At 34.9% G+C, this 25,847-nt stretch overlaps 2 protein-coding genes and 1 non-coding gene across 4 annotated transcripts; all 3 read left to right on the top strand.

Moving 5' to 3' along the window:
• The first annotated feature begins 1,745 nt into the window (after nt 1-1,745).
• LOC142606917 (uncharacterized) lies at nt 1,746-15,725 on the top strand. Of its 2 annotated transcripts, none has more exons than XM_075778288.1 (19): nt 1,746-2,111; nt 2,825-2,928; nt 3,102-3,188; nt 3,320-3,395; nt 3,497-3,571; nt 3,686-3,739; nt 4,810-4,869; nt 4,973-5,089; nt 6,365-6,459; nt 6,551-6,759; nt 10,219-10,316; nt 10,545-10,648; nt 10,806-10,971; nt 11,248-11,370; nt 12,606-12,688; nt 13,180-13,321; nt 13,453-13,482; nt 13,747-13,817; nt 14,626-15,725. In XM_075778288.1, the coding sequence occupies exons 1-19, from the start codon at nt 2,073-2,075 to the stop codon at nt 15,452-15,454; spliced, it is 2,562 nt and encodes an 853-aa protein (XP_075634403.1). In that variant the 5' UTR covers nt 1,746-2,072; the 3' UTR covers nt 15,455-15,725. The 2 variants fall into 2 exon arrangements, with proteins under 2 accessions (XP_075634403.1, XP_075634402.1); XM_075778287.1 differs by having other exon boundaries at nt 1,786-2,111; nt 14,623-15,725.
• Nucleotides 15,726-20,170: 4,445 nt separating this feature from the next.
• Nucleotides 20,171-22,988, top strand: LOC142607434 (ubiquitin-like protein 5). Its single transcript, XM_075778927.1, has 2 exons — nt 20,171-20,502; nt 22,740-22,988. The coding sequence occupies exon 1, from the start codon at nt 20,273-20,275 to the stop codon at nt 20,492-20,494; it is 222 nt and encodes a 73-aa protein (XP_075635042.1). The 5' UTR covers nt 20,171-20,272; the 3' UTR covers nt 20,495-20,502; nt 22,740-22,988.
• Nucleotides 22,989-23,262: 274 nt separating this feature from the next.
• LOC142608503 (small nucleolar RNA snoR109) lies at nt 23,263-23,365 on the top strand. The gene has a single exon (XR_012839532.1). It is a non-coding gene; the product is annotated as a small nucleolar RNA snoR109 (small nucleolar RNA).
• Nucleotides 23,366-25,847: the final 2,482 nt, after the last annotated feature.

The raw sequence follows: 25,847 nt of genomic DNA on the forward strand, positions 1-25,847 counted from the left end.
GTTAATCATGTTCATGTGTCATAGTTATGTTATGTCGACTTATGAGTATTGACTATATAAGTTGACACGAACATAACAAGTTTAATAATTATGTCAATATCTCTTGACCTTAACTTGACCTATTTATTAAACCAGGTTGACATGACATGACTCGACTCACATAACCCATTTATTAACAAGTTGTGTTAGGGTTGACATGACCTAACACAACTCATCTGATAAATAGACACGTAATTAGGCTAACATGTTTACCTTACACGAATAACTTGTACACAATTCTCATTATAAATTTGTATAAATATACAACTAAATTTCAAACAAAGTCACTAAAAATTAAAATAGCCAAAATTTGAAGGGTAAATTGCTAAAATTGACCGTTGGTTAAACAGGTTTTGTGTGTCGAACTCTAATCAAATAATTAAATTTGTATAAATATACAACTAAATTTCAAACAAAGTCACTACAAATTAAAATAGCCAAAATTTGAAGGGTAAATTGCTAAAATTGACCATTTGTTAAACAGGTTTGTGAGTCAAACTCTAATTAGATAATCCAAATATCAAAAAGTTTATAAAAAGATCTCTTAAATTTGAGCCTATTTCTTTAGGAAAAAAAAATCCCCATAATAATTAGTATATAATGCATGCTTTGTATGAAAATGCCTAAATTTCGCTAAATGAACAATATATGCCAGATTTTTGGCTGAAGTGGAATATGGGGTTTAGTATGTATCATAACAACAAATTGTGGTAAAAACAACCAAAATGAAACGGAATTCAAAGGTTTGCTGCCAAAATGTCGACTACAAACAAAGGATGGTCTGGCTCCGATTCCGAGGGTTTAAGTATTCGTTATTATAACCCTACTCGGATCAGAAGAAAACTAGTGGATTCTCTTTCACCTATTGGCTGACTTTAAACAACCTTCACATTTCTTGTTGAGAACCCAACTCTCCAAATGGGTCTTCTTGGCCACCCACAGCCTTGGCTTTTTAGAGAATCCTGCTCCTATGTCATGGGACTTGTAACTTGGCATTCCACCGGGTGTGTTTATTTGTCCTTCCACTTTCGAGTGGTCTTCTTGGATAGTTATAGTGGCCCATAGGCGTGAGATGTACCTTGTGGGGTGGGGTGGGGTGGGGTGGGGGGGGGGGGGAGTCACACAATGAAAGAAATAAAAAAAAAAGGTAAAAGAGATGATGAAAGTAAAAGAAGAAGAAGGAAAAAAAGAAGAAAGGAAATTGGACTGACAATACTATAGATAGATTTGTAACGACTTACTCAATAATTCGGGAGCAAAATTATCTTATCTAACATAACAACACATTCAATTAATTGAACTTATAATAACATAATTTATTACTACAATGAGTGATTATCCAATAATTCGGGATCAATGTTATCTTATCTAACACAACAGTACATACCATTAATTGAACTTATATAATAAGACCTGCGCGCCATTCATTTGAAAGTAGGGAGCATTGCTCTAGCCTCCGGCCTCTGGCCTCCTCTGGGAGCATTGCTTCAATAGCACTGAATAATTTTTCTAACCATCACAAGTGACCTACAGTCCTTGCAAACTAGACCATCAAAAAGATATATGAGATATATTTCTTCTTATTTTTCTTATTTATTTTTAATTTTTATGAATATCAACCATACATGCATAGCATAGATACATACATGCACATATATAGGTCCACAATAATAAAAAATAAAATAAACTGTTTTTGTGAGAATTCCGGAGTACCACATTTTGTACTTTTTGCCCCTCTCGTCCATCAGCAATACCCACTGGTCAGCTGCGATTTTTTTGGCCTGCCCTCTCTCTCTCTCTCTGTCTCTATCTCTCTCTACATCTCGATCTTCACGGCCCTGGCCACTTTTCGATCTCTCTCACGAAAATTAGGGTTTTCAGCTCCAATAACCCTTACTCTCTCTCTCACAGCTCCCTCGAATCTCGAGCTCTCCGCGCCCCTTTCCGTGACCTAGATTTCCTCGCGGTTCTAGGGTTTACAGATCTGCACAGCTCTTGCTTCGACCTCTGCCAAATCTCGCTCTTTCTTCGACATGTTTTGGAAGCTCACATCTCTCTCTGCCTCTTCACCTGTATGTGATTTTTTTTTGCTCAGTCTTTAAAATGCTAAATCACTGCCACTGCAATTCAATGAAATAGAGTAGCATGGTTGAGGCTGTTTATTTTGAATTTTCTGCACCAGATTTCCTCTTTGTTCATATAATGGCAATTAATTGTTGTGTTTTTTAATTTGTTATTTTTTGGGGGTTTAAGCATAGTACTCAATTTTTTTCGTTTGAATTTGCTTTGGACTATTCAACCTGTGGTTTAGTAGTTTTGGTTGCTGAATTGATGTTATATATGCTTACATTTTTGGCTCTAATTTTTCTGGGTTTTTAATTTGCTTTATTGGTTTGGTCTTTAATTAATATGAATTTAGTTTTAAGCGGTAGAATTCGAATTTTGCTTTACAAACCCTATTTACCTGTGGAGGATATGGAGGGAAGGATGACAATGAAAAGTTGTTAATCTTGCGAGTTTGAATTCGGAACATGATCACTCTATCAGTGATTTTTTCAGAGTGAACCAGTAAAGATGTGTGACTGTTTGAGTGGTAGTTAGTTATAAAGAATTTTTTAGTATAGTAACCTATTACTGCTTGGGTTGTGTACCCCTTGTGTACTTGGGTTTCTTTCCCATTAATAAAGTTACTTATCAAAAAAAAAAAAAAAACTTTGTCCTTTACCCCATATCTCTTTTACTCTCTAACCTATTAAAGTTTGTTGGGTGTTGTCCTTTTATGCAGGTGGAGTCAATATTAGACAAGGAGAATTTTACTTTGGAAGAGCTGCTAGATGAAGAAGAAATAATTCAAGAATGCAAGGGATTAAACAGTCGTCTTATTAACTTGTAATGTTTCTTCTCTGTTCTACTATTTGTTACCTAATTTTTGCCACCTATTTGTACATATTTCATGTTTGGGTTGCTTGGGAGTAAATGTAATTGATATGAACTCTAGACTGTTTATTGGATGACATAGAAGTTGATCCATGAAATTAACTATTTGATATTTATGTTTACAGTCTACGAGATAGAACTCAGGTGGAGCAGTTATTGCGTTATATTGTTGAAGAACCCCCAGAGGAATCTGAAAGCAAACGAGCCTTCAAGTATGGTTCTCTGACTTGATAAAGGAATTTTTTTTTTTTGGAGGAAATTTCCAATTTCCAAAGTTCCTACTGTTTTTTCATTTTCTTCCTTGGTACTGATTGTTATTTGTAAAACCTGTTTCATGAATTAGGTTTCCGTTCATTGCCTGTGAGGTTTTCACATGTGAAATTGATGTTATTTTGAAGACTTTGGTCGAAGAAGAGGAGGTACAGGCTTGGGGTTATTTAAGATTGCATGTCATCTTTGAAGATGGAAGTTGATATGATAATTTTGATTATGATTTCGTTTTCTTCTCTTGTGATTGCAGCTGATGAACATACTCTTCTCGTTCTTGGAACCAACTCGTCCTCATAGTACCTTGTTGGCTGGGTATTTTAGCAAGGTATCCTGATATTCAAGAAACTTGGTTTGTTTGAAATTTCTTGGGCAATGTTTGTCCTACTACTCTTGCTTCGGTCACACCACTTGATGATTTTCTACTTTTGTATTGTTTTAGGTTGTTGTATGCCTTATGATACGGAAGACGGTCCCGCTTATGAATTATGTTCAAGTAAGTGATTTGCTTGACTTTTGCATTGTCTATATAACTCGAGTTTTACTTCTTATTTGAGCCGTTGCAATGTTGAGAAAACAACAATGTGCACAAAATTGAATCTATTGCTTCTTGCTCATGGTCAGCATAAACTATATGTGCCCGAAATTAATGTAAGCTTTGTGTTGTGGCTCAACTGCACCCTCAGAATAACTTGGGATTGTTGCTCATGTACATGAAGTTATGCCCTAAATGGCTTCTATGTTAATTCCCCCCAGGATGTTTGTGTGCACTCATAGTGCAGGGTTCAAGTTCTTTGCTAATATTAAGCAACTTGTCGGGGTTTTGTATTCTCATGTTGGCCCCTTTATGCCAAAATTCTGCTGTTCTAGTGTTAATAGCATCTTGGATAACATAACCATGAAATCCTGACTGGACTGACTTTGTTGAGTGTTGTCTTTTTGGTAACACTCAACGCTTCCCCTTTGCTTTCTTATGCCTGTCTAGTGAAATCTTTGAAGCTATCAATGCATTTTTTTGGGTGCAAACTTTGTGTTTGAAAATTCCGATCCTTGGATAATATAACCATGAAATCCTGATCAGAGTGATTTTGTTGCGTCTGTCATTTTGAAAGTTACATATCTATTTAGTCTTTTGAATCTTGACAGGATGTAAAACTTTTTTCTGGATTGATGGTTAGTGTATTGCCTAACTTTTTCTTAAAAATGTTACTGGATTGGATGTCAGTTGTAGGCAGTCATTCTATTTCTACTGTTTTTCCTTTGATGGATGCTTGTAATTTGCGTGTTTGATTATATTGGTCCCCAGTTGTATACATCCTGCATACTTGGGTGACACGTTTCTCTTTTTGGGTTCAATAAAATTTCATTATTTATCAAGAAAAGGAAAAAACAGATCTCTCCTCTAGGCTTGGTTCCTTGAGGACAAATGTCTTTGAAGCCAGTTACCTATTTCCTGCAGGAAACAGGCATGGTAGTTGTCTATACTGTCTATAATCTATAGAAGTTTCTGTCTATATCTACTTTTATGTCCTTGTAAAACTATATTTGATTGGTTGATCTTTACAGGCTCATCAGGATGTTTTTCGCCAGCTGGTCGATTTGATAGGAATTACATCTATCATGGAGGTACGTAACTACGACTTTCTATTTCATTTCTGATTCTTAAGTTGAAAGAATTGCATTTCATATTTTAGTTTGAATGTTGATCTGAGGTGAGCTTGTTATGCAGGTTTTGGTTCGACTTGTAGGCGCTGATGACCATGTGTATCCTAATTTTATAGATGTGATGCAATGGTTGGCTGAGAGCAATCTGCTAGAAATGATAGTGGATAAACTGAGTCCATCAGTAAGTGATACAATGCACTTCTAATTTAGGATCAGCTGAGGCTTTTTTTACTGCATTTATAGTAAGGGATGTACATACTGGTTGAGTTTCCACTTCATTTAGAAGCCATAGGAATTTTGTGTCAAGTTACAATTTCATCACTCTGCTATGTTGTATTTTTGTATGTTTTAATATTCATTTTTATACTTGTTGACCAGTTAACCCATTAAGGATGATTTAACTTTTAATTTTCATGTATTCTCTGCATGTCCCACCTTTGAAAATTCATGTAATGTGTGTTTTTAGCATTATATGAAATCATGGCTTCCTTGTATTTGGCACTAATTGGAAGCTAGAGTCTGGGTGGCTGGAGAGATATTTGATTTGTTTTGTTGAGAAATGATTTTTATTTTTTATTTTTTTTATAAGTGTACCAATCTTTGGCAAAGGTTTAGAAATCCGGCTTAAACAAGGCCATAGTTTACAGATTTAGAAGCCAAATTTAATTTTTGTGTGTTTGTATTTGTTGTCTTTCTCACTCTCTTTCTAATACTGGTCGGTTGTGGTTGATTGTGTCCCTGATTGGCCCACTTATGGAATTCTGAAAGAGCTGCTTTATATATATATATATATTTGGTTCTACTGTCTTAGCTATGATGTAGAATGTGGATAAGGTCATGCTGCCTCGTTTTATTGCTATCACTCTAAGCTTTTAACTTTTTTGAAATTGAAATGCTTTATAATTGTAGCTAAAGTATATTTTGGTCCCTAAAATTTGGGTTGGTTGCCAATGAGCTCTAGCTTAAATGGCACTTCTTGCACAAAAATGCATGGGTCATGGGGGGTTAGTTTGTGGGTTCAAAACCCACTGAATGTGTAATATACATAGGGAAGGTCTCAATTTGGTCCTCGGATTTTAAGAAGTTACAATTTCATCTCTGTAAATTTTTATTTTGAGCGATGTAATCCTTCTAAACATATTGAGGATGATACTGTCACAAAAATTGATGGCATTGAAACCATTGATATGTTCTTCTTCATCAATTTCCATGATGACGTCATTTGTCTAATTGACAGTACTGAATTTGTTCAAAGATTAAAACTTTTTGGGGATGGTATTGGAATTTTTTAAAATTTAAGGATCAAAATGGAACAGAAAAGCTTATAATGGAGCTTAAAAAGTCTATTCTAAGTTTGTAATGAGTATTTTTTTAAGAAAATATTCCCTTACCCCTTATAATCTGGTCTGGTGTGTTCTGTAATGATTTATCTAATATCTGATTTTACTTGGACCAGAGTACTCCTGAGGTTCATGCTAATGCAGCTGAAACGCTATGTGCTATAACTCGAAATGCCTCGTCAGCCCTAGCCATTAAACTTTCTAGTCCAAGGTTTGTATTTAGAGCAGTTTTGTTTATTGAACACATGTTATGTACTTGTATGTACTTTATAGAGAGACTTAAAGCTTTTTGTCAATATCAGTTTTGTTGCAAGGATATTTGGTCATGCATTGGAAGATTCACATTCAAAATCTGGCCTAGTCCACTCGCTCTCTGTCTGTATTTCTTTGCTAGATCCTAAAAGATCAGTAGCAGCTTCTCCCATGTTTCATTCTTTTCGAACTCAACATATGTATGAGCCTCCAATCACCATTAACCCTGAGACAATTGGTGCAATGCTCCCCAAACTTGGTGAGTTTGTGAATATCATCTGCTTTGGTTTTTTATGATATGAGTTTAAAACGTTAGTGTTTTTTTTCATGCAAAATGTGCTGTTTGATGTACTCCCGTTTAAGTTACATATGCATATGTTAGAAGCTTATTACATGTCACTATTCGTTTTGCTACTTGCTAGAGTTTTTTTTTTTGCAAGAAGAGAGGTTCATTCAATTCAGAATTTACTCTTCTCAATATAAAATTATATTCAAGTCAGTTTTAAGGTTAAAATACTATTTACATGGGGTTGCGTCTAAATTGGTCCCTTGACTATGAAAATTTGCAATTTTCACCCTTGTTATTACAAAAATGTCAATGTGCCCCTTCTATTATGATTTTGGGATCGTTATAATAGTCATGGGTATAAATTTCAGGTTTTGAAAGTGAGGGGACCAATTTAGAAGTGACCCCAAACTTAGAGGGTGTCAAGTGCATATTTCCTTGTTTTATAATTGTGTTACAGTAACCAGGAAATTCTTTCATTCAAGTTATGTTTCCTATACTTTGTTTTAATAAATGATTTTGTCTGCCTTATACAAGAAGAGAAGATTGCCTGTACTTAATTTTGTAGTTTTGAAAATTTGACATGAGAGATGTGCATGGGCTTATTTGTTTTCTCTTGAGGGGTTGAAAAGTGCTTTAAGGGGGTTAAAGCTCTTTTAGCTTCCTAAAGAGCTTTAAAGGTGTCCTTAAGCTAAAACAACTGTGAGATTAAAGCTCAAATTTAGAACTTTTAGGGAACAATTCTTTGCTCATGCTTTGTAAATCTGGACCTTTAAAGCACTATTAATTTTAATTTGCCAAACACTCAAAACACTGACTTTTCAGTTAAAGCTCTTCTTCTAAAGCTCTATAGTTCTATTTCATACAGCAATAGCAAATCGGCATGCATACTCACTTGATGGATGTTAGGCATAAAAACAATTATTTTAGCCTTATTTGGCGTTAATTTTTCTTTACGGTGGTATTAGTAAATCTAGACAAGCTTGTGTGGTAAAAATTGGTATTTTAATTTTGCATTGATTTGTTGCAATGAAAGTTGTGTTTGGTTTGATGGCTACATAGGTTTCTTTATGGGTTTCATGTTTTAGACTTTCCCAATTTAGTGCTACTTAATTGTTGGTTAGTCTACGATTGGTCAGTTGAGGTCAACAAGTGAGCTCCTATTTTCGTTGTTTGATTACCTTTCCTGATGGCTTAAAATAAAGGGTCACACTAACAAATTGTTTGTCAAACCTAGATCTGTAGATTACAAAATTGATCATTTGACATGTTAAAGTTGATATTGCATTCAAACAATTTCTCTTTTGTTGTTTATTTATGTTATTAATGGTGTGAATGAAGCTGAAAAGGCCTATTTCTCCAAGTATCTGGTGTTGGGTTTATCTTTAATATGCTCTGTTTAAATTCATTCATTCTACAATTTTTGATTTGGTGATGCATCATACATACTGTCTCCTTGCCTTCTGAAAAATGTTTTAATTTAGGAGATGTAATATACAAGCAGAGGTGAGTCTTCTTGTTCGATAAATTGCAATCCCTTAAGATTCTTGGACTAGCGAAGAAGTGCATATAAAACAGATTTCTTAATTAGCACTTGTTGCCATCAGGAGGAAAAGATGAATACTTCCTACCATTTGGGTACATCTGTAACTTTTTATAAGTTTGTAATTGGTGAGACATTCTGGACACGGTAAAACAAGTCAGAAAGCTTGCTGGATAAGTAGCATGCTTCATGGACATGATAATTATTTGTTGCTCTAGTATAGGATCCACGTCCATCTTTGATGAAAGAACCCACATATTGATATTGCCACCTTCTATCTTGAGATTTTTAAATTTATGAGTGTATTCTAGCCTAGAATTTAATGACATGCGTAGTGTAACTGGTGGTGTTTTCTGCTTTGGAAACCAGCTCTTTTAGGTGAACAATAGGGCCCGTTTGTTAGCAGTATTGGGATTTTGGTTTTCAAACAATGTTTTTGGTCTAAACTGTAAACATGTTTTTGGTAACATGTTTCTATGACATTTTTTAAAAACTGTAAACACACAATTGGATGCTTGGTATGAGTATCAGTCTTTATGAAAAAGACTGATAAAAAGTAAGAAATTTCAGTGAAGAGAGAAATTCCCGCAACACACCAACAGAAATCCCCCTCTTCTGCAGTCTCTCTTTTCTTCCTATCTCCCTCTCTTCTGCTTTACCTTCAGGCCAAGCTCTACCCCATGATCAACTTGGCTCAAAGTTCTTATGATTCTCATTTTATACAAATGCCTATATTAATGTCGTGTTGGACCAGATCCCATAACTACCTACAAATTATTAAAGTGGGTGCTCAAAGTTCTTATGATCCTCTACAAGACCCACAAATTTTACAAAGAATCCCAGCCACAAGTGTAAATTTTATCGGCATGGTTAATTGTTCAAACTTTACCAAGGAATCCCAGCCACAAATTTTACCAGATCTCATGGTCTGGTTAATTGTTGGGAGGAACTTTGTTAAATTTTACCCAGCCACAAAGAACTCCCAGCCAAAAATAAAAAAAACGATCACAAATATGCAGAAGAAGATCACCATCTACAACCGACAAAAGAGTGAGAAACCAATGCCGCGAAATCAGATCCACCCAAGAAAAATCAGATTCACAAAGTTTACTCCACAAAAACCCTGAGAGAGAGTACAAAACTGGGGTGTGATGGTTGGTTAGAGATGTGCTGCGTAGCAACGGCAATGATGAAGAGAGGAGAGTAAAATGAAGCGAGGACCAGTTGCTAAGACCACTGGCAGCAGACCAAGGAATGATGGCCGAAAGAGAGAGAGTTGAAGAGCTTGTGAAAGAGAGAAAAAATGCACTGTTAGGTGCTGTCTTTGTCACGTCAGATTTGTGTGGGGCCCATGATTTTCACAGCAATGCCACTCAAAATTGTTACTTGAGTTCTGAAAACACCTCTTTAAATCTAAATACACGCCTTAAATCTCCTAAAGTGAGAACAATTATCTAAATACCAGTATTTATGGGAGTACTCTTACAAAACACAACTTAAAAGTGGGGTCTGTGTGTTTGAGCATTTAAATCACTTGAAACAGTCTTCAATTTTTGCTACCAAATGGGCCTTAAACTTGATTGGAAGAGGAACAACATTAGCGAGTTGGTGTACTGGTAAATACTACAGAAGTCCCTTAATGAAAATAATCTCAAACGTTGAATATCTAGAAAGTCCTAGGAAATGAGAGGAGTAAATACAAAAAAGTGCCTCCCATTCAAAGAGCTAGAGCAAAAAAAAAAACTACTACAATTTTGAACTGAAAGTTACAAACTTGCATCTATTACTATAATTCCATATGTGCCATATTAAACACAACCTAATAGCCTCACTAATAGTGGTGTCTTTATGCCTGCCAAACTGTCAATTATACCACTCTTGTTTTGCAGGTGACTTGCTTACACTTCTAAATGTGTCTTCTGATGAGAAGATACTGCCTACAACATATGGAGAATTGAGGCCTCCACTTGGGAAGCATCGTTTAAAGGTTGGCTTAATTATTTATTATGAACTCGATATGCAAGAGACAATTTGAGCCTAATCACAAATTTGAACTTGAGCAGAGTAAAAGAACAGAGTTGGCTGTCATCTATTCTAAGCCTGTATAGCATTCAGAATTCAGTTTAAAAAACTCTTGTTTGTGCGAGACTGATCATATTGATGTCTTTTGGACATCTAATTTTATTTTTTTAAAATACTTTGCTCTTTGTTCCAGACTGTGGAGTTCCTTGCAGTACTATTGAGAACGGGCAATGATGCTGCAGAGAATGAATTGGTCAGCTCGGGAACCATTCAACGAGTCATTGATCTTTTCTTTGAGTAAGCTTTCATTTTGTGGTTTTGAATGCATGATAGGCAATTTTATTGGTGTCTAGAGAAAGCATGATTGTGCTTGCAAGATGTGTTGCCTTTTTATTTTAGTTTGGCTGAAGATACGTGGTTTTTAGTTTGTTATCTGTGCTTTTAACTAATGCAGGTACCCATACAATAACTCATTACATCATCATGTAGAGAGTATCATATTGTCATGTTTGGAAAGCAAGAGTGATACTATTGTTAATCATCTACTTCAAGATTGCAATTTGATTGGAAGGTTTCTCCAAACAGATAAACATCCAATTCTTTCTGGTGACAATGATAAGGTGACTGGCTTTTATGATTTTCAAATACCATAATAGTACATCTATAAATGCTCTGCTGAATCAAAAGTGCCAAAGCAACATAAAAAAAAACCATAATGATCAAACCAATAAAAAAGGAATACATAGCGTTGTGTAATAGCACGTAGTTAGGGAGAAATGTACTTAGGGCTTCGATTTTTGTAATAGCATGTAGTTACGTAGATAGTCATTTATATTCTCCTAGCTGTTGATGGTTCTTATAAGTCTGATTATTATAAAATTTTCCTGACTTTGTAGCCAACAATACCTGCTGCTGGAAAACGGGCACCTCGGGCAGGAAACCTTGGACACATCACTCGTATTTCTAACAAGCTTATTCAATTTGGAAACAGCCAAAGCCACATTCAGGCATATCTACAGGTGGATAATACATTTTCCTTTTTCATAAAGCAATTCCACTGTGAGCTATCGTTTGTCCAGAAAGTAAGAGTGTGTAATTTTCATAAGATAATTTTTTGGGTGCTCTGACTAATACTAGATGAGTTTTGAAAAATAACTTCTTTCACTTTACAGCCTGGATATTTGGTGTATCTTTTGTATTCAATACTGACAAGATTATTAGTTTTACTTATCTTTAGACCACTTGATTATTGCTCCTGAAAAAAGTTGCACAATCTCCAAAAATTTCCCCTATTTTTTTTTTCCAATTCATATAAAAATATCAGTATTTTCTCTTACTGGTTCTGTATGAGGTATTTGGTGGATTGTTGGTATCTATCATTGATAAAATAAAATAACGGAAACTGTGAGTACATTTAAGGATGTTTTTGTGACATCTTTTAGGGTACTCACAATGATGGTGTTGAATTGCTAAAATGCATTTTTAGCACCACAAACTACAAAATCTGTGCTACGTTGATGGGGTCATATTTAAAAAAATTTGACAACTTGCTTTTAATATTTTTTTTATTCTTTTTCTATCATTCAGCTCCGCTCTTTCTCGTTCCTCACCCTCTCCATTTCAGGCCAGACCGACTCTCTCTATCTCTCTCTCTCTCTCTCTCTCTCATCTCAGAATTCTCACTCTCTCTCGTCCCTCTTTGTTTGTCAACCAAGGGCTGCACGGCCAGCATCCTCTTTTCCCAAATCAGATCCCCTAACTCTAGAATGTCTTATATAAGGTAGATTCTCCAAGCCAGTATCTTCTTTTTTGTAGCAGATTTTGTATCTCTTTATTTGGAACCATCAAAATAACCCTTGCTAGACCTATCTCCTTTGCCTTTGATGGTGCTTATCTAATTGTGTAAAGTCTCGCTGTCCTCTTGTCGGTAGCTTTGAAACTTCTGTTTCCATAGACACTTTTGTTGCTGGCGGTGGGAGCGCAATTGTTGTTCTTGCTCGTTTGCTTCAACAAAGAGAGAGAGAGAGAGAGAGAGAGAGAGAGAGAGATGAAGAATAAAAAAAATAAAGAAAGAACATTTAAATGAAGTGCTAAAAAAAATGGAACCATTGGTGTTGGGTGTATTATAAAGTAGTGTGTTAAAATAGATAAAGTGGGTTTTTGAGATGCTGAAAGCTAAAAACTTTAGCTCCACTGTTGTGAATGCTTAAGTGGCTAATGTTTTATATTTGATATTTCCTTGTGTTCTTCATAGGAAAATAGTGAATGGAATGAGTGGCAAGCTACTGTTCTGCAGGAGCGCAACGCAGTTGAAAACGTATACCGATGGGCTTGTGGGTATGATTTTGCCTCATTTATATGCCATGCCATGCATGTTTTGGAATGAGAAGTGTGATTGGAATCATTAAAAATTCTTATTCTTTCTCTTCAAGCCTTTGGCCTAACTAGGTGTATTTTTTTTGTGGCAAATATGAGAATTGGAGATTTTTAGTTGACAACTTATGGGGAGATAATGTAAGTTATAAATGGAGTTGTGTTTTACAGGATATCCTTGCTAAAAAGTGAGATTTGAATTGTTCTAATATATGAGGGATCTGACAAAATGTATGATAAATTGTTTGTTCATTTTTTCCTTTCACAACAATATTGGGATTAGTGAGGTTTTAGATCATTGTGCCACGGTGCAATTGTATTCATTGCTCTTAAACCAAAAAGGTCACTTCTATTTAATCACTTATATTTTCCCTTTTGATTGGATCTCTATGTCACCATGTTCTTGATCTCTTTTCAACACCTTTGATCCTTTTTATTTTCTTTCACTATTTCAGCCGTCCAACTGCATTGCAAGATAGGACAAGGGATAGTGATGATGATGACCTTCATGATAGAGATTATGATGTAGCAGCTCTAGCAAATAATTTGAGCCAGGCCTTCCGCTACAAAATCTATGGGAATGAAGATGCCGAAGAGGTAATTAGTTAGACGCTTTCTAATCATAGCCATTCCATCCTTTTCTGTCATATTTTTCCCTTTTCCCCCTGGGGGGTGAGTGGGTTTGAATTTACTTTTCAGTTTAATCTTTTGTATCATCATGGTTTCAGGACCATGGAACCCTTGATCGTGATGATGAGGTAATTGTTTGGGAACTCCTGAATAACTAGAATTCTTTTCCAGATTTGATTGTTAAACATTGATGTGTGATTATGTTTTATTCAGCTTGAATCACTTTTGGAAAAGTAAAAAAGGATCTACAATGCATAGGTTATCCAAAAAAAAAAAAAATCTAGAATGCATGGGTTGTGAGACAATAATAACAAAGCAAAGAGGAAGTTTGAACTTATATGTTGCTATTGAATTTTATATTGAAATATCTTCCTTTGCTGACCAATATGCAGGATGTCTACTTTGATGATGAATCTGCTGAGGTTGTGATATCATCCTTGAGGCTAGGCGATGACCAAGGAAGGTATGTTTGTAAATGATTTTGTTTAAAGTATATCAAGGAAGAACTTGGGACGTGCTAATGATTTTTTGACTGGGAATATATTGTTTGCAAGCAAGGATGACTCGTAATAGCTTTGCATAGCATTTTGTACTATTGAACTTATTTTAGGATTCTTTACTGGCATATGTGGTTCAAAAGGGAACATACCAAATGGTATCACTACAATGCTCCTTATTTGCTGGTCCAACCTCTTCCTGATTTTGATTTTTGGTGCTCTAAATGCAATCATTGATTGTGCTACTGAATTTGGTATTAGTGGAAAAAGAGAGTGTCAGAGAACAAAATTCTAAGAAGGAACCAAGAACTGACCCTTGGGGCAGAAACTTTTTATAAAAAAAAAGAAGAAAAAAAGAAAGAAAGAAAGAAATGTTATTTCCTCTTCCCATAATAATTGGTCAGATAAAGGATGAGATCAAGGGTTCAAAATCCACTGGGTGTGTATATAACTTACCAATAAACAAATGTCAATGTTCCAGGTTGCATTATGAAGTTTTGAGTCTTTTGACTGCAACTCATTGTCTGTCATTAAAGATTACATGATTGTATTCTGTACTTTTTGACCCTTTGTTTATCATCGTGAACGTAAAGTATATTTGAATTTCAATAAAACTTCGTTACTTATATATATAAAATTACATGATTGTATTTAGTAGTGTAAGAACTTCGTATTGTCCAGCATTGTGTATTATTATAATTTGTTCTTTTGTGTAACTAAATCATGTTAAGATGAAGATGAAAGTTAATATTTTTCTCTCCTTTAAAACAGTAGTCTGTTCACGAATTCCAACTGGTTTGCATTCCAAGACGAAAGAATTGGTCATGCACCTGTGAGTACATCAGAGATGATGGATGACATAAACTTAAATGGAACTGCAAATGGTGGTAGCAGCAGTAGTGATGATGAAGTGGTGGTTGGAGAGGATGAGGAGTTGGCTGAAAGCAAAGATTCTGTCAATGGCACATCTAGTTCAAATTCGAACTTCCTGAATGGGTTTACTGGGAGTGGTTCCGTGAATGGTGGGATTTTGAACAAGGAAAATGAGAAGGCAAGTGGTTCCAATGATTTAGGATTCTTCAGGTTTGAGACATCTGACAATGAGGAGTTGTTTGGAGATAGGCCTTTACCTGATTGGGTGGGATGGGGCGATTCATCTGATCTGCAAGTGGGTGGTTCAAGCGTGAATCCATTTGTGGATCATGATAACTCTGATGTAAATCCTTCTAGTCAAGATCAGTTAGTGACTTCTGATGCTAGTTCCCCTTCAAGTGGAGAATCCATACTTCCAAATGGCTCTTCAACCACTACAGCTTCTAGTGGTGATGGTTCAGTAGGTAGTGATTCAAGTCAGAGATCTGCTGCTGTGCCCTCATTGTTTGAAGAGGATGTTGAGTTTGTAGGTGTTGAATTAGAAGGTACTGAGAAGGCTATGGAACAGGCTCTTAAGGAAGGGATAGTTGGAGAAGCAGGGCCATTGAAGAGAAACATTATACAAAAGGTGCCAGAGAAGGAGAGTTCCGATGAGGGTGGACCTGGAATGAAGGAGTTCAATGACGCAAATTATTGGAGGGTCGATCAAGAGGTTGCTGTTTTAGAGTGACTGGGTGGACGCTGCCATGTTTCAACCTTAAAATAGGATCCGACAGCAATGGACCCCATTTTTGGTTGGCAAGGTCCTATGCAGCAGATGTATGTACAGTATAATTTTGTTTCCTTAAGTGGACTTGATAGTAGTCTGTGTCATGGTTATTGATCTTATTAGTTATTTGTTATACTTTGTTGTTGTTTATCATTCAAGGTTTTGTTTCCTCTTTGTTACTGATTTATGGGGTTTCCCAGATCCATCATAATCATATTTATTCTTGCTAAAATTGTTCTTGTTATTTTTATATCAGTTGGACTTTTATTTACCCATTCTCCTTTAGGGGCAGTTTGGGATGTTCGGAGCATATTTTATCATTGGGTAATTTGATTTTTTATTTTGGGGGTTAAAATGGATGGTCTGCATTAATTAAATAGCCATAAAATGCGAAGTACTGGCTGAAAGTCTTAAGAATACAAACCAGAAGCATCAGAGTCTAAGATAATACATAACTCTTCCGAACTAGGAGTCTAAAACAACAAAATTCCCTATAAGGGTGCAGCCTTCTTTAGCGAGATGATCCGTGCATTTATTCTCTCTTTGCTCTTGTTTCCTTATTAGCAATAATTATTTTATGCTTCCAATATATATAGCCTCCTTCTCATGCATCCAATATATATAGACTTTCTCACCTTGTAAATAACCTCACTTATTAGAAGACAGACCAGTTCAATAATCGATATTGGTCTGCTTTGCGTTTTTCCTTTTGAGCCCGGGGAGTTATTGTTTTTCTTTTGTTTCCTGGTTATGCCTGTCATTCTTGGCTACTACTGTAGCTCAATTTCTAAGATGATCGTTATATATGGAGATAATAGTAGAGTAAGGCTAAAATTGTATATATGGAGATAATAGTAGAAATAATCATATTTATTCTTGCTAAAATTGTTCTCGTTATTTTTATATCAGTTGGACTTTTATTTACCCATTCTCCTTTAGGGGCAGTTTGGGATGTTCGGAGCATATTTATCATTGGGTAATTTGATTTGATTTGATTTGATTTTTTTTTTTTTTTGGTGGTTAAATTGGATGATGTGCATTAATTAAATAGCCATAAAAGACGAATTTCTGGCTGAAAGCCTTAAGGAATACAAACTAGAAGCATTAGAGTAAGATAATACATAATTCTTCTGAAACAGGAGTCTAAAACAACAAAATTCCCTATAAGGGTGCAACCTTCTTTAGGGTTCATTTGGTTGGACGAGTGAAAAAGTGGGAGGATGAAAAATTGTGGGAGGATGGAAAAGTGGGAGGATGAAAAATATTTTAATTTTCCCTCTTGTGTGTTCGGTTGGAGGGGTGGAAAAGTGAGAAGGTGAAAAACTCTTTTGTTCGTTTAGAGAGAAAAATGGAAGGATGAAAAATGTAATTTATATAAATTGACTATTATACTCTTGTTACAGAATATGTAAGAAGTAGATTTATTTGTACTCATTAAAAATAATATAAAATTTACCACATCATATATATAAATTTATATTATTATTTTTATTATTATAATGTAAAAATTATAATAGTGTACATATAAATTTAATTGGACAAATGATTTTGTAACTAGCAAAAAGGTAATTAGTAAATTTACACTACATTCAGCCCACAAAAACGTGGTCAGCAAAGAGGAATTTGGCAAACTTTTATGGCAAAAGATTTTGTAACAATTTTGTCAACGTGGTCAGCATGCTACACACCTCAAAGAGACAATTGAGTCCTTTTTTTTGTTTTTTTGAAATCTAATATATAAAGGCTTCCCAACTTGGACGGTTGGACCTTCTTTCTATTATTTCAAGCTAGAAGGGAAAGTCTGATGGAGTAAAACAATAACCTAACTCTTTTTAAATCACAGTAACTACTTCATCTCCAATATTTTTAACCATTTTGATCAGTTCATTAAGCTTCATGAGAAAACTCATACAAGTACAACAACATAGATATGTAGATGACTTATCCAAAAAAAAAGAATAACCTAAGCTTACTCAGGTCACGTTGAAAAAAAAAAAAAAAAAAAGAGAGGAGAACTTGGCCGGACCTGTTGGTGAAGGAGATGAGAAGCACTTTTTTGTATTGTATTGTGAAGGAGATGAGAAGCATTAGGTGGGTAGGTGGGAGGGTAATAAAGTGGTCATGAATGGTTAGTGGGATGGGGTTTTTTTTGTAAAAGTGCAAAAGTCAATCAGAGTCACTTTTCTCTCCCATGTTTTCCTTCCAATTTGGGAGGAAAATAATTGTGGGTCCAAGAGAGAAAATTTTTTCCCGAGTTGTCCATCATCCCTGTTTTCTTCCCTATATTTTCCATCCTTCCTATTTTTACTCCAAACAGACGGGCCCTTAGCGAGATGATCTACGCATCAATTCGCTCTTTGCTCTTGTTTCCTTTTTAGCAATAATTATTTTATGCTTCCAATATATATAGCCTCCTTCTCATGCATCCAATATATATAGACTTTCTCACCTTGTAAATCACCTCACTTATTAGAAGACAGATCGGTTCAATAATCGATATTGGTCTGCTTTGCGTTTTTCCTTTTGAGCCCGGGGAGTTACTATTTTTCTTTTGTTTCCTGTTTATGCCTGTCATTCTTGGCTACTACTGTAGCTCAATTTGTAATATGATCGTTATATATGGAGATAATAGTAGAGTAAGGCTAGACACAACATTGAGCACTGTTGACAGGACTTGTTGTGATTGGAACAGCATTGATTTATTATTGACACAATTGTTATTATGCAGCAGTCAATAAGCCATAAGTAGATGGGAATGATGTTCTTAGGACTTCTTAATATAATGTAATCTATTATAGTTGATGCGCGTATTTGCAGCAAATAAAGAAAAGGTGGGAAAAGTACACAACTCGGTTGGTGTATAATTCGGAGCCTTCGAAGTATTGAGAGTAACGCAACTCTCTTATGGTGTTGTTTTATGTGCAAATTACAAAACATCATTAAAGATAAATCATGAGTTGCAAATGTGAGGACGTATCTATATTTAGAGCTGTATCTTGTGTTATTTACAAAAACACTAGGAACAATTAACCATTTATAAATAAAATAATATTATAGGGAGTTAAGTGATACACTCAAGAAGGTTCTGTGTTTTCTCTAAAAAAAGAAGGTTTTGTGTTTTATGGAAAAACCACATATTATATTTCATAATGGGCCAGTGGCCGGTTTTATTGTTTTAGCAAAAATAATTTGTTGTTTAACATACAAAATCGGTTTTATGTCCCTGTGACAGAGGCATAAAGACAGAGACCCAGACTTAGCAATAATGTTTCATAATTTTTTTTGAGAGATAATTACAACATGTTGCTAATCCCGCAGCTCGAATCCTTTCCCCTTAGACATCTAAACACTTTGTATATGAGAATATGTCAATTCAGTTACAAGACTTTGGCTAATATTTCGTAGTTTGAGTTAACATGCAAAGTGAGTTTTTTGTCCCTATTTGTAACTAGGTTTTGGTCATTATCAATCTCTTATCATGTTGATAATAGCAATTGCGACATGATGGAGTCGGCCCTAGGCTTTTGGTCACGTAATCATAGCCTAGGGCCCGTACTAGAGAAAGGCCCAAGTATGAGGGAATAAATGATTTTTATTTATTTATTTAAATAGACATATATGAATTTATACTTTTTACTCCCTCATTAGAAAATCCAAAACATTATGTATTAATAGAAATTCAAATAAAATTTATATTAAATATTATCTAAATGATATTTAAATATAAAAAGAATCATTTATAGTTGTTGCTTTAGACCCTCAAACTGTATTGAGAAAAAATAAATAAAATTTTTAAAAAACTAATTGCTTTAATTATTTTATAATAATATTATAATACTAGAAGTGACATAGTTTTCTTTCACATGAAAAATGTCTAAAAAAATCAATTTGGGAGACATTGAAAATTTGAGGGTAAAATATTATTTTGGTCATTAAATTTCACCAAAAGTTTGCTTTTTTTGGTTCTAATCTTTAAAAAGTTCATCTTTTATAAAATATTTTTTTAATAGTTTAGAGACAAAAATAAGGGTTAAGATTTTATTTTTTCAATAATTTAGGGACAAAAAAAATGATATATTTTAAGGATAGAAAGTAAAATATTTTCAATAATTTATGGACAAAAGACGAACTTTTTAATAGTTTAATGATGAAAAATAAACTTTTTAAAATTTAGGGATAAAAAAAAACTCTTAGTAAAGTTTAAAAACCAAAATAGTATTTCACTCAAAATTTTCAGTTTTATCATTTTATAACAATTAGAATCCAAAAAGTAGACCATATTTCTAAAATTTGAAGAAGATTTCATTTATGTTATAAAATAAAAATTCAACCATATATCTAAAAAATGAAAAACAAAATTTATGAAGACTTTTGGATTCAAAAGATTTTCATGTTATAATTTTGTAGATATAAATATAAAATCATCAGTAATAAAATTATATTTACGCACATTTCAGTCAAAAAAATATTAATTATAAGACTCCATGCGTAATTGCGTATTGCATGCCCAACATGAACCTTTTATTTTTCAACCGACTTTGCACAACCAAATGACTAAAGTACCCTCAGAAGGAACAGAGGGTATCGTACTATTCATGGGCATAAATGGAAATTCAGCTGGTGAAGTTCCGTGGCGGATAAGGAAAAATCAATATAAATTGAGAAATTTTGGGTGGGTTTTGTTTTCAGTCAAAAAACAGAGGGTTTCTGAGGAAATTAGTGAAAGCGTGTGAGAGAGAATAATTAGGGTTTGGAAATCGGAGGTTGAGGGTAGCGAAGATGATTGAGGTGGTGCTGAACGATCGGCTAGGGAAGAAGGTGAGAGTGAAGTGCAACGAGGACGACACCATCGGAGACCTGAAGAAACTCGTGGCGGCCCAGACGGGTACCCGGGCCGAGAAGATCCGGATCCAGAAGTGGTACAACATCTACAAGAACCATATCACCCTTAAGGACTATGAAATCCACGACGGCATGGGCCTCGAGCTTTACTATGACTAAATCATTTGGTAATTCTGATTTGTTTTGGTTTTTGTCAGTTCTTATTTGTTAATTTTCGTGATTTTATGATTCCTTATTTAATTGCTTCACCCTGTAATTCAATTATTAGGGTTTTTTTTTTTTTGGTTTCCTTCTTTGTGATTAATTGTGATAATTTTTACTATGTTTATGTGATTGTGATTGTGATTGCATGGTTTAGTTTATTTGATGCTGATAGTTTTAGTTAGTTACTAGGGTTAGGCGTTTTGCGGGCTTGAAAGCGCGTTTTGAAGACCCAAAACTCCGTTTTGCAACTACAACTCCTCATGGCTTATTTTACAAAGGCTCATTTTAAACCCAAAACATAATTTGCTTGGAACAAATTGATAGTGTTTAGGCACCTCTACAAAGAATGAAAGAACCCAAAGTTTTTCAAGAAAAGCTCTAAATTGCTTACATTCTGATACTTATACTAGTTTTTTTTGGTATTGGCGGCCTAGGAAGCACGGACACTTCATTTGGGTGCTTGTCCCATCTGCTGTATCGTGTTATAATTTTTCAAAAATTGCTTGTTGGCAGCCTTGACAAGTGTCTAAAGCCTATTGGTCAATTCTTAAATAATCATATTGACACTTACAACTGATAGTGTGTTTGTGTTAGTAATTATTCAGCTTTCTTGTGGTCTATGAACTCAACGTCTATGCGGATAGTGTGTGTTAGTCCCAACTCTTTGTTAACGATAGAGATACATGCAGGCTAGTATTCTGATTCCTCACAGACAACCCCTTCCATCTTGTTTTGTCGTCTCTCTTTCCCTGTTTTAGCTGTTTCCTCCTGCCGATTTTAGTTTTGAAAGAAAGCTCCCTGATTTCAGTGTTTATTAAGTAATATGGTAACTATGATAGTAATAGTGTACTCTGATTTCAGTGTTGATTAAGTAGAGAAGTTGGAGTTTTGGTGTAGTGAAGGACGGAGGTGCTGAAACCAATGGGGAATCCCTTGAACCCTGCTAATCATATGACCTTTTAAAATGCTAAAGACATTATAATAAATTTAGCATAACATAGAGAGCTTAAAGAAAATGAATTAATGGTTTTTTTTTTTTTTTTCCTTTGGGTTTAAATTCTCCTACATTGATAGGTATCCTGCCAGGTTGACATTACTGCTGGCTTTGAGAAACTTGACATGATGTAGCATTCAGTAGAAATCAAACTAGATCTATGTTTGTTTGTTTATAGATTCTCTCATGCATATGAGAATATCCATAATCCATTGCCATCAACTTCTTTAACTTTATACCTTCTCTATTCTAATTATTTACCTGCACAAGATGATCTGGTTGTATTAGTCTTTTAGAATTTGAATTGATGACTCCTCTTGGGCATGAGGATAAATTGCTTAAGCCCGTCATGGATGAAAAGCCCTTCGATTACCCGGTAACTAATTCTGGTGGGTGGGGTCAGTTTTCTGTAGGAGTTTTGATTAAGAGTGATAATTGTTGTAGTATGCTTTGCTACGTGCAACTAATCTAAGTGAAGTTCTCCTATGTCAAAAAAAGAATTGAGTTGATGACTAAATACTGCTAGCCGTGCAACTAATCTAAGTGAAGTTCTCCTATGTCAAAAAAAGAATTGAGTTGATGACTAAATACTGCTAGCCGCAATCTGCTTGCATCTATAGAAAGTTGTGTTTAAAATGACTGAACCTAGCTTTTGTGAGACTTATTTGGTGGAAGGGGAGGAAGTTTGGAGCTAAAGTTTTTTCTAGCTTGACTAATTATGTCTCTAGTCTAATTAGAGATTGTTTGCAGGCTCTTGTAACTCCCAGTTTAAGACCATTGTAACTATAAATATTCTGAAAATTAGATCCATTATTTGCATGCTCCTATAACTTTCAGATTAAGGCTGTTGTGAGTTTTGTGACGTTGGATTAGTTACATTTTCTTTTCTTTGAAAATTAGAACCATTCTTTTTTGGCTATCTTCACAGTTTTATCTTCACAATGGGGAGTGGGTGTTTTTTACTTGCCCTGCTTGATATGAAAGGTGTGATACTATTACTGAAGTACCAATATAAGCTTGTGAGTGGTAGTCTTACCTTATTGTGTACGATTGGCTTGTGTGTTAAAATTTCTCTTCTTATTTGAATATAAGTTGCCTACTAAATAGTTATGCAATATTTGCAACTCAATGCAATAGACCTACTTCCATCATTAGCTTGGTTTTCTTGGGCCAAATTCTGATGTGGTGTGTTTTTTCTGTTCACAGGGTTGGCAACTTGGCATTCATATCAAAAAATGCATTGCAATTGGAAATATCGTTGATCTGTAGGTCAGTAGGGATATATATATCTCGTGTTATGTAAGAGACAATGAAGTTGCAAAGTACTGATGTGTCCTGTCATGTAATATCTTAATGGGCAGATATGTAAACTAGATATCTGAACATTTACTTGTTAAGCGATGTATGTTTGATGCTTTACTATATATACCATATCATCCATGGATTTAACTGCCATATGGCAATTGCTTTTTTGGTTTTGGAGCCCACTTCCCTTCTGTATGTTATTTATACTCCCTGTCTGCTGAACTTTGTTTAGCTTTATGTGTATTTCAAATCTGCTTGTTAAGTACCTTTAGTTATAACTTATGTAACTCTTTTAACTCCATTCAATCTTTTATTTATTTATTTGTTCAATGTGCGATATTGATTTATTGGGTGAGGCCGCTACATGTACCAAGGGAAGGGTGAGAAACTTTGATCAATACCCTTGATCTTGAATTTGCCAAACTGGCTGTAGCTAAATCAAATGGCTCAGAGAAGTTAACTGGCCGGTTGTTGTGAGATCTCTTTGATCTCTGTCAATTAATCTGCTTACTGAACTTCTCACATTCCTTTTTTCTTAACTTCTTTTTTCTTCTCTAAAAAAAAGAAAGAAAAAAACTGCTTGTTGAGTACTGATAATGTTATATCGCTTTAAAACAACACTTCTACATATTCTCTGGCCAAAATTTAACTGGAAAAATTGTTTTTGATTCTTGTGGAATTAATGGCTAGATGTATTGTGTGAAAATCTTAAAAACCTGGGTTACTGGATTGGCTGATATATATATATATATATATATATATATATATATATATATATATAGATTGGTTGAGAATTTGATAATTTCTATCTCATTGCTGGGTTGCTGTTATTGTTAAGGTCTGCTATGATATGTAGGGTTTAAATTTGGCAGCCCCAAGAATCTGAGAAAATTTGTTTTTCTATTCTTAAGTAGAGAATGATTTAGTTGGGTCATCAAACTTCTCAACAATTTTGATTTTTGTGTTAGACTTGTGGTTGATGTAGCTTAAAAATCATAATTTCCGCATGTATGCAACAAGCATGTTAGACATTCATGCGCATAAGCATGTTAGTTAGACAATCATAATTTCCGCATGTATGCAACAAGTATGTCACTTGAGTTGATGTTTGTGGTGGCAACAGACTGTGCCACCCATACGGGCTTGGATGCTGTGGGTAGCATGGATGCTGTGGGTAGCATTTACTATTGAGTGTTATGTCATTGGTCTTGCACTTATTGCGACGAGTTTCAGGCTTAAATGTGTGCGCTATGGGTAGCATGTATGGTTGATTATCGTGGAAGCTTTGTCCAAGCATGGCCACAGGCGCCTGATGTTGCACATAGGGTGCTTGTGTGGAAATATGTGGGTTGGAGTTTGGCTGCATGGTTTGTCGTGAATTGGTTCAGAAATGGGTGATGATGTTGTTGGCTTAACAAGCTAAGTGTGAGGTTTGTCACCCTATTTTGCGCCTAACTTCATGAAGAAATAAAAAGATTAGTTCTTCTATGGACACAATTGCTCACACAATTTGCACATTTGTTAATATGTGATTGAATTATATCATTTACACATGGAATGTTAATGTAAAATATTTTACCGAAATTTCTAGTGTAAAATATTTTACACAAATTTGCCTAGTTGATTTGATTGATTGAAAATATTTTACTTTTGACTAGATATTTTACTGTAAAACAAACATTGTAAAAAATGAAAATATTTTCCTGAAACTATTTTACAACGAAACAAACGGATGTAAAGTGATAAGTAACTTACCTAGTGTCTAAGTTGTGTCACAATGTGTGGTCTTAAACTTTTTGTAAATGGATAATAAAACTGGATAATTGGAATCAGATTTTGTTGATGTGTATATGGTAAAATTCTTAATCATAAAAATTTGTGATTCCTTCTTTCCAAAATTTGAATCTCTTTTTACATAGCTGGATTGGGATTTGACGTGGAAAAAGACAACCATAATAAAATTAAGGATGTCTCCCAAGCTAGCAACCACCCTAGGACATCTTGCCTATTGCAGAGGTAAGAATTGAATCATCGGGCTTGAGATCATTGATGGCCCTAGCTACCTCATCTCTCAAAGCATGAGCAATGTGAATAATGTGGAATAGTGAAGCATCGATAGCTTTGGAAAGCTTTGTCTCGGAACCTTTCTTAAGTTAAGTCAAGCTTGGCGTGTAGATCTCTTATTTCTTCCACGGACTAACAAATCCTGCATTTTACCCCTCACTCAGCCTGAATGTAATCTCCCTACTGAGTTTGGCAACCCTTTCTACCTCAGCCTAACAAGTAACAACAAGAGAGCTAAGAGAATCAATCTGCTCATAAAGTCCATTGAGGCAATTCTAACTCATGGATATGGAGTTGTCTGCTCATGCACACCTCTACCTCTTCTACGTCTAAAGCTTCTTGCCGCATTTGTCTAAGCTCAATCTTCAACCATCTAGCTTGCGCTCGATTGAGTCATGTGTCCTTAGGCAGTGGCAATTTTAGGAATTTTTCTCAGGGTGTTCTTTAAGAGGCATAAATTACATAATTTAATAAAAGAGATTAATCATGGGCTTTTTTCCTGAAGTCTATTGGGCATTTGGGCTTGCTATGTTATATATATTTTTTCAGATTTTAGTTCAATTGTTTTTTTTGGGCTTCTTTTTGCTTGAAAGTCCCAATATATTGATAAGTAGAACAAATTATGGAGTAAAATTTAATTTTATTGGCATAACAAAACTGAGAGTGTTCTCAAATTTTTTTTGAAGAGTAGACAAATATAAAATTTTAAATTATTTATATAAAAAAAATTTCAAGTCAAGTGACCTGTGACCACCCTGGCTTTCAAGTGCCGCCGGCCCACCGCCCCTGTCCTTAGGTTAGCCCGTACGCCCTTAACCTCAACTCTTACCTCGTCATGCTAAGTAATGACATTGTCTACTTGCTTGTGAAGAGCTTCAGTGTCTTTTTTATGGTTCCTTTCCATACCTCAAGAAGTAACTTAGCTAACTTTTGGCCTAAAGGCAT

Source organism: Castanea sativa, chromosome 8 (genome assembly GCF_040712315.1).
Source record: "Castanea sativa cultivar Marrone di Chiusa Pesio chromosome 8, ASM4071231v1".
NCBI lineage: Eukaryota > Viridiplantae > Streptophyta > Magnoliopsida > Fagales > Fagaceae > Castanea > Castanea sativa.